Source organism: Podarcis bocagei (genome assembly GCF_964188305.1).
Source record: "Podarcis bocagei genome assembly, chromosome: 15".
Taxonomy (NCBI): domain Eukaryota; kingdom Metazoa; phylum Chordata; class Lepidosauria; order Squamata; family Lacertidae; genus Podarcis; species Podarcis bocagei.
In genome coordinates, this window is record NC_138141.1 from 11,375,167 (window position 1) to 11,384,395 (window position 9,229).

The 9,229-nt window shown below is 47.7% G+C and overlaps 1 protein-coding gene across 7 annotated transcripts in view; it reads left to right on the forward strand.

Annotated features, from left to right (window-relative positions):
* The window catches only part of GCK (glucokinase), a 53,141-nt gene extending 47,339 nt beyond the window's left edge, over positions 1-5,802 (forward strand). For all 7 annotated transcript variants that reach the window (XM_081171737.1, XM_081171739.1, XM_081171740.1 and 4 more), the window contains one exon: positions 4,054-5,802. In XM_081171737.1, coding sequence (XP_081027863.1) covers positions 4,054-4,198 — 145 coding nt within the window. In that variant the 3' untranslated portion in view covers positions 4,199-5,802. The remainder of the gene's footprint in view (positions 1-4,053) is intronic.
* Positions 5,803-9,229: the final 3,427 nt, after the last annotated feature.

Below are 9,229 nucleotides of genomic sequence, written 5' to 3' on the forward strand. Positions count from 1 at the left end.
GAACTCACCAGAACTCAATAATAATAATAATAATAATAATAATAATAATAATAATAATAATTTATTATCTATTCCCCATCCCATCTGGCTGGGTTTCCCCAGCCACTCTGAGTGGCTCCCAACAGAATATTATTAATAATAACAAAAAAATGATAAAACATCAAACATTAAAAACTTCCCCAAACAGGGCCGCCTTCAGATGCCTTCTAAAAGTCAGATAGTTGTTTATTTCCTTGACATCTGATGGTAGGGCATTCCACAGGGTGGGAGCCACTACCAAGAAGGCCCTCTGCCTGGTTCCGGCACCTCTCAGATGTGTGCCATTGCCATTATAAGAGAATAAGGGAGGTGTTCCAGCATCTCTTTTTCTGGAAAAATAGCAATGCGTATAACTGTCCCGGTACCATCATAAGCACAAAACATGATTAATGCTCAATTTAAGAAAATTCTGGAAGGGCCCATACGGTATAGGAATAGAATATTACGTGTATATGTGTCACTTAGACTCCGGTTGTTGCTTTTTCTAAGGAAAAGCAGTTTCAGTAGAGAATCCTGCCTGGGGAGCGGCTGGGGAAGGAAAAGAGCGCTTAACTCTTCCCCCACCTACTGTTTTTATGCTGCAACCCCCTCGGCTGCTTCCCCTTTCATGGGGTTCCAGATGTATGTTTACCTTTGCAAATTAATGTCTGTCGCTGGACCTCTTGGCAGCAAGGATGGATTGGGGAGGAGGGAAGACCCAAGAGAAAGTGGAAGGCAGAGAAAAGGTCAGAGGTGCCCCTGCATATAACATTTAGTTTGGCTTTTGTTCAGTCGTTTGAAGGGGGTCACCATAGACTTCTGACAATGGCACCTCTGGCAGTGGGGTGGTAGAGCAATTTGCCCGTGTTTTTATTATTTGGCCTCATAAAATAGTATCGCTGTTCATTAAGCAGCACCGTGCTGTGGCGGTAGCAAGCTTCACGCTGCTAGGCAGGAGGTAGGAGACAATAGCTGGAAGAGGAAACTCCCCGAGTCTGTGTTCAGAGTCCAGGCCAAAGCTTAAATCTATGAACTGGGGTCTCGGACACACCATGAAGGGCACGTCCGCAAGCTGAGGCAGCTTTTGGCACTGTTCACTGAAGGCCGAATTCAGCTAAACGGGAAACCTGGAAATAATCCCTGTTGGAGAAAGGGGCACAGCCCCTCACCAGATATCAGCATTGTTGAAATGGTCTGCATAACGAGTAGTTTAGTCAACTGACTGGTTGGATTAATAGAATATACATCTCTGTATCTTGTGATTTGTTGGGGGTATGGGAAACGGAACATAGCATCTGATTTGCATGTAGAAGACCCCATGTTCTAGGTAGGGTTTCTAGATGACCTATGTATTGAGAATTCATCCTGATTTGCTTGAAGGCCGGTTAGATGTTGATGTGTCAAAGCGAGTGTTACCCCACACTTCGCCATCACTTTCCCTACCATGAAAAGTCCAACCTTTAGGGAAGATGATTTGTTGCGTAAGACCGTAAGCTCCCTGGAATCCTGGAGAACTGCTGTTAGTTAGCATAGACCAGTGTTTCCCAACCTTTTTTGGGCAAAGGCACACTTGTTTGATGAAAAAAATCTCGAGGCACACCACCATTACAGCCCTGTGACGTCAGCGCGCAGCATCACGCCGGGAGGGACGCACGAAAGTGTAAGTTTCAATTTTTTTTCCTCCCCCTTGCCGGGGAACCTCCAAGCTTTGGGGGTGGGGGGGGGAGGAGGAAGCAAAGCGAGGCAGGAAGGAGAGCGCGGCTTGGCTGGGTGAGCTTTGGCAGGGGCAGGGAATGAGAGCCGCGAGGCGGGCGCTGCGGACGGAGGCGCTGCCCGCCGAGCTCGCAGGCAGCCAGGCAGGCAGACGGCGAGAGCCCCGCGCTGGGCGGCCTCTCCTCGCCGCCGCCGCCCCGCCTCTCGCCGCCCGACTCGCCCGCCTCCCTCCAGGCAACATCTCGCGGCACACCAGGCAACATCTCGCGGCACACTAGTGTGCCGCGGAACAGTGGTTGGGAAACACTGGCATAGACAATTCTGGCCGAGATAGACCAATGGTGTGACTCAGTTTAGGCAGTTCCTTGTGCCAGCCTTTTTCAACCTTGGGTCTCCAGATGTTGTTAGACTATATTTCCCATCAGCCTCAGCCAGCTTAGCCCAATGGCCATGGATGATGGGAATTGCAGACTAATAACATGTAAGGACCCAAAGTTGAAGAACTCTGCCGTATGTTATTGCCTATACTATAAGCTATTTGCAAAGGGGGGAAAAGCAAAACTTAATTCCGTACAGGCTCCACATCCCCAAAGAGCTGTGCAAAACTGCTTACTGTATTTATTATTCTATTTGTTTATTTAGCAACATCTACATACCACTGGGTCCAGTTCCAATGGGTTCTGCTGAAGTGCCAGTGCCTTGGTACCTGGCGTAGCATGTCAGGTGCTGATACCAGGTCTGCTTGGCAGAGGACAGCTAGAGATGGGTCTCTAGAGAAGGTCTCAATGTTCAGTAGAGTTGGGAGGGGATTTGATACATTTCGTATTTTAAGGTGAATTTACCAAATTTGCCCTTTCCAAAACATGATGTGAAGTGAAATTTTGGAAATGTTCTCTTGTCCGTAATTACAGTGCAGTTCTCCAGCCAAGTAATGTGTACAATAGTGTAGATAAAAGCGTGCGCATGAATGCATTAGTGAAACATACATACAAAATGCATCATATTAGATTACAGTGCTTTGCCAAAATGTGTATATTAGGCAAAATTGTGCGCACTAAAATGCTGATGAATTTTCGTGAGGACTTAAAAAAAGAATACAGTGGTACCTCTGGATGTGAATGGGATCCGTTCTGGAGCTCCGTTCGCATCCTGAAGCGAACACAACCCGCGTCTGTGCATGTGTGGGTCACAATCTGCCGCTTCCGCGCATGCTCATGACGTCATTTTGAGTGTCTGCGCATGCGCGAGTGGCGAAACCCGGAAGTAATGTGCTCCATTACTTCCGGTTTGCCACGGAGCACAACACGAAAAGGCTTAACCTGAAGCGACTTCAACCCGAGGTATGACTGTATATACAGTGGTACCTCGGGTTAAGTACTTAATTCGTTCTGGAGGTCTGTTCTTAACCTGAAACTGTTCTTAACCTGAAGCACCATTTTAGCTAATGGGCCCTCCTGCTGCCGCTGCGCCACTGCTGCACGATTTCTGTTCTCATCCTGAAGCAAAGTTCTTAACCCAAGGTAATATTTCTGGGTTAGCGGAGTCTGTAACCTGAAGCAGATGTAACCTGAAGCGTCTGTAACCTGAGGTACCACTGCACACCGTATTTTTCGCTCTATAAGACGCACCTGACCATAAGACGCACCTAGTTTTAGAGGAGAACACACACGAAAAACTTCTCTCCCTCTATGCGCAGCGCCTCTCCAGCAAAGCGGGAGGAGAAAGGGAAGGGGCTCTGTTTCTCCTCCCGTTTTGCTGAAGGTGTGCTGCGCAGCTTTCCCTCTCTGCGCACCTCCTCTCCAGCGAAGCGAAGTCAGAACAGCAAGAGGGATTGCTGTGCAGCGAAAGCAGCGATCCCTCTTGCTGTTCTGGCTTCTGGGATAGCCGTGCCAATCCTCTTCAGGGCAGGAGGAGCGCTCCTCCCATTGCCCTGAAGAGACTTCACGCAGCTATCCCTAGAGCCGGTGCGCACTGATCCCTCTTGCGCACTGATCCCTCTTGCTCTCCTGGCTTCAGCGATAGCTGCGCAGCCTGCATTCGCTCCATAAGACGCACACACATTTCCCCTTACTTTTTAGGAGGGGAAAAGTGCATCTTATAGAGCGAAAAATACAGTATATGCGCACTAAAATGCTGATTAGTTTTCGTGAGGACTTAAAAAACAGTAATAAATCTGCAACCTGCTGTGGAGAAAAACGAGGAATGGAGAGAACTGGAAGTCAACGTATGTTCATTCCTAAAACCCAGACAGATTTATGTAGAGAGGTGGATTTCCCTTCTCAATTTCTCCCCTTGTCTTTATCTCTCTCTTTTTTGACCCAGCTTCAAAGATCGGTTCCACGCAGCAGTCAGGCAACTTACACCGGACTGCGACATCACCTTCCTGCAGTCGGAGGAAGGCAGTGGCAGGGGAGCGGCTCTCATCTCGGCAGTCGCGTGCAAGATGGCGTGCATGATTGGCCAATGAAATGCCACTGCGAAAGGACCGTGAAAGGGATGCCACCGACCTGGGAAGTGCCCCCTCCACCCACTGCCAGGCTGAGGTGTTTCAGGGTGTGCCAAGGAAGCAGAACCAGAAGACGGAAGGTTTTCCTGGGGGGGTGGGGAAGGGGGAGGGAATGGAGTGGTGTCGGTTCCTCCGAACCTCTGCCTCTACACAACACAATAACCATGCAAAAATAGTCTCTCCTTTCTGTCCTTAAAACCTTCTCCACTCCTGCAAGCTCTGGGGAGGGTTTCAATTTATGCAATAAGCAGCTTCTCATAGTACAGGGGGGGGGCTGTTTGGAGAGGTGGTGTTGCAGGGATGGGAAGTCAGGAAGGGAATAAGTTTTGCTTTCTTTCTTTTCTTTGTTGGACAGCTCAGGAAGCAGGGATCTGGGCAAAATGGCATCTAGTTGCAAAGTACGGTTTCTTCCTCAGTAAATGAGGTTGGGAAGGTGCAATTCAAGCTGCCGTTATCAGCCACTGATGAGCATAGTGCAGAGAAGGCAACTTTGAGTAGACACATTCTCCAACCTTCTCCTCCTCATCTGGTTTCCAAGACACTAATGGTTTCCATGTGAGTTTGCGAGTCAGCTTGAGCACAGACCGGGGTCCTCATCAGCAGAAGAGCCCAAGTGAAAAGTCAGGTTTTTGCATTATTTCCGGCACTTTCCACCTTCTCCAGATTTAAATCCAAAGCTTGCAATCTAGTCCCAATACTATCGCCAGACCAAACTGTCATTGCCACAGAGACAGATATCCTGGACCATCTCTATGTCGCTTTTTAGAAAAAGAATCAGTCACCATTAACATGGAGGGAGCTTGAGACTGAACAGGGCCCAAGAGAGCAAGCAAAGGCCGTAAAACATTTTATGACTCGAGAGTTGTCTGCTTGGGTATAGCTCGCCTTGCCTGGATCCCACCCTTGTTTCAATAATTCTGGAAAGCAAGTAATATACAGACCGCAAGTAATATACAGACCGCAATTACAGACAGTAATATACAGACCAGCAAGTAATACACAGGAAGTAATATACAGACCTTGAAACAAATTCAGTTCCAAGGCTTTGCACACCTCAAAGAGATGTGTGTGATGCATAACCAGATAGGTAAGCACTTGGGTCAGGGGGAAGTCATTTCTCTGGGACACTGCTTGCCCACCTGTGATGAGTCCACTAGTGTGCATGGGACATAGTGGGATGAAACCAGACCCCTCCACCTGCAAGCATGTTAAACCTGCCACAGGGCGAAAGGTGAGTTGCAATTGCATGTGTGACTTGAAGTGGGAAAGTAACAGGCTTCAGTCTGGAAGCTCCTAAGATTTACTGAAGACGGGTCCATTCTGTTTTTAAAATGTAATGTCTTGGGCATCCCTCAGCAGCAACTACAGAAAGTTTGATCGCCCTGATTTCAGCTCGTACAGATGTTTGACCCAGATTATCTCTCCTCACTGTCATAATATTGTTTATTTCCCACTTTTTTTGGTTCTTTTTCCTCTGTCTCCTGCTATCCTGCTTATGGATCCAGGGGCCCTTTTATATTAAAAAATAATAAGAATAAAAAAACAAAAAAATATTTTTAAACTTGCCCCTGTCGTATCTTTTTGTTTTTGTTTATCAAACCTTACGCCTGCGTTACAGTGTGGAGTGGAGTACAAAGCAATGGCAATCCTATGCGTATTTACTTGGATGTAAATTCCACTATATTTGGTGGGTCTTACTCCCAGGTAAGTAAGAACAGGATTACAGACAGTTGAGATTTGTAAAAAGGGGGGGGGGCTGTTCTAAGAGACTCCAATCCATTATATTATCCCACCCTCGGTATCCTACCCTGCCCAACAACAGCCAATTATTATATTTGACTTTCCCCCTTTTCAGATCAAGACAAGCTGGTGACAACAAAGACCCAGTTTGGGGTTCTCTCCTTGCCTTGTTAGGTCCCCCCCCCCACTGATGTCCACGCCATATAGCATTGTAAAACTGTACCTCTTCTAGCACAATGAAAACTGGAGGTTCTCCATACAGTCATTATGCAGTTGCATATGAGCAGAATAGTTCATTTATGACACTTCCATCCCAGCCTAACATCAGGGCAGTGCACATGGATTTAACTCACAACCGTGGGAAGTAGCTTACCCTCAGGTAGGCAATGCTAACTTGTAATCACTCCTAAACCATCTTTAATGTTTTGAAAGATGGAGTTCCAAAGCAGTGGGGTCATCACAGAAAAGGCCATGTCCCCGGTACTTTCTAATCTTACAGGTCTTAAAAGAGCAGAACCTCGGGTGCTGATGTTAGTACACAGGTGTAGATGGTTCTTCAGACAACCTGGTCCCAAACCACACTGTATGGCTTTAAAAGCCTACTGGAAATAGGGTATGAAAACAATTAGGCTGTCAGTGGAGCTGGTACAAATTGGTGTAATTGGTCAGAAGGCCTGGCTGTCACAAGTGTTCTATTATATAACATATAAACCTGTCATGAAATGTGCCCATGAAATGGTGTCTGTATGCTGTTTTTCATTCTCCTCAGTAGAATAATACCTATCTTGTAAAGAATGCAGAATTTTATCCAGCGCAGCTTGACCTAACTTTGTGCCACAGCAGTAGAATAAGCTGCACCTAACAAGTACCGTATTTTTCGCCCTATAGGACGCACTTTTTCCCCTCCAAAAATGAAGGGGAAATCTGGGTGTGTCCTATGGGGCGAATGCAGGCTTTTGCTGAAGCTTGGAGAGCGTGAGGGGTCGGTGCGCACCGACCCCTCTCGCTCTCCAGGCTTCAGGAAGACATCCGCAGCCTAGGCAGCCCTGTGGGAGGTCCCGCAGGGCTGTCTAGGCTGCGGATAGCAGCCTGCTTCCCGGAGCGCCGGGCGTCCTGAAAGCAGAGTGCCCGGCGCTTCGGGAACACATCCGCAGCCTAGGCAGCCCTGCGGGAGGTCCCGCAGGGATGTCTAGGCTGCGGATAGCAGCCTGCCGCCCAGCGCGAGGGGCGCCCTGAAGCAGAGCGCCCCCCGCACCCGGCAGACATCCGCAGCGTAGGGAGCCTTGCAGGAGTTCCCCGCAAAGCTCCCCACGCTGCGGATAGCAGCCTGCCGCCCGGCGGGCAGGGCACCCTGAAACAGAGCGCCCCTCGCACCGGGCAGACATGGGCCAGCCCCACAAGCTCGGGGGACAGCAGGGAGGCGCAGCGCCGCCATTCCTCTGTTCCTCGACCTGGTTCGGTTTCCCCGACCTGCTTTGGGGGGGAAATAAAAGAAAAATTTTCCCCCTTTATTTTCCCCCAAAAAACTAGGTGCGTCCTATGGGACGAAAAATACGGTATATTTCTGTGCAAATATACACACGTTAAAAGCCCCATTTCATCGCAAAGCAAACCTTCAAGGAGCATAAGCCAGTGGTAGAAACAGCTGCAGCAAATGTCTCCTGGTCCAAAAAGCACATTTCAAAAATGGCAATGCATTTTAATTTCAGTATTTTTGGAGCTGCTAGGTGCAGAAACTTCAGCGTAAGCCCAGAATGTCCCACCTGGCCAGATATTCTCTCGGAGGCGGGTTTAAGGCAGCATGACCGGTCCACCCGTCCACTGGGTGCAGAGTTGGGGGGGCACCGCAGGGCATCACAACTATGACATAGCGCACAAGTAGAATGGAAGGTGAGAGATGGGTGCACCAAATTTTGGCCTTGCAAGGGGGCGCTGCTGAAATTTGAAAGAACGAAGTCAGCCCTTGATTCTTTGTAATGCTGGAGAACAAAACTGCAACTGTATTGTGTATGCTGTCTTCTCGAATTCTGTGGAATTCCAAGCATTCATGTTTTAGAGAAAGAAAGAACTATCTGTAAGTGTGGTGAGGCCACAGGTGTGTAGCAAATTCCACAGGCAACAACCAACCGTCAAAAGGATCAGAAGCAGGTAACATTGGCTGAGTACATACTATGCACCAATCTCAGAGAATCCTGGGATCTGTAGTTTACCCATCACAGAGTTAAAACACCAGCACCCTTATCAAACTATGGTTCCCAGGATTCTTTCGGGGTGTGTCTGCTTTAAATATATGGTGTGCATGCAGCCATAATCCTAAAAAAGGAAGAGATTGCTGGGCAACTTCAAGGTAGAACTTTGCATGCATAAGGTCTTAGGTTTGATCCCTGGGATCTCCAGGTAAGGCAGAAATGTCCCCTGCCTGAAGGTCTAGATCGGCCAGGATTCTGACTAGGTTCCTATGTGTATCTTTAAATCCTGCTTGGACTAGATAGCCCGTCAAATTTATGGCGCATAGGAATTCCTCTTTCAAGGGACAATTTTAAATGCCCCCTCTAATTATAAGGCGTCTTACAAAGTAACATACAAAAATGCATTATACAGTGGTACCTCGGGTTAAGTACTTAATTCGTTCCGGAGGTCCGTTCTTAACCTGAAACTTTTCTTAACCTGAAGCACCACTTTAGCTAATGGGGGCCTCCTGCTGCTGCCACGCCGCCGGAACCCGATTTCTGTTCTCATCCTGAAGCAAAGTTCTTAACCCGAGGTACTATTTCTGGGTTAGCGGAGTCTGTAACCTGAAGCATATGTAACCTGAAGCGTATGTAACCTGAGGTACCACTGTATTAGGGAAAATTGCTTTGCAAAAATGTGTCTGTTAGGCAAAATTGTATACACAAAATGCATATATTAGAAATGTGAAGTAAAATGCTGGTGAATTTCCATGGGGGTTCCACCCCCTGCTGCCTTTTCCTTGCAAACTGAAGCAGAAATGAGTATAGAGAACTGAATTTAGGATTGGAAAAATGAGAAACTAAAATTGACAGGTTCCCTCATCCTTAGCAAGGAAGGAGACAGAAAGAAAGCAAGGACCTAAAGGTCATATATATAGTAACATTTAAATACAGGCCGAAATAATGATAATCCTGGCACTACTGCAGAGAGAAGGAAGATGGGAGACTCCATTCAGAGTGGAACACTCGGCTCAGGAATGCCTCCTCCCTCCATCAGCAAAGCCTACAATGCACTATGACA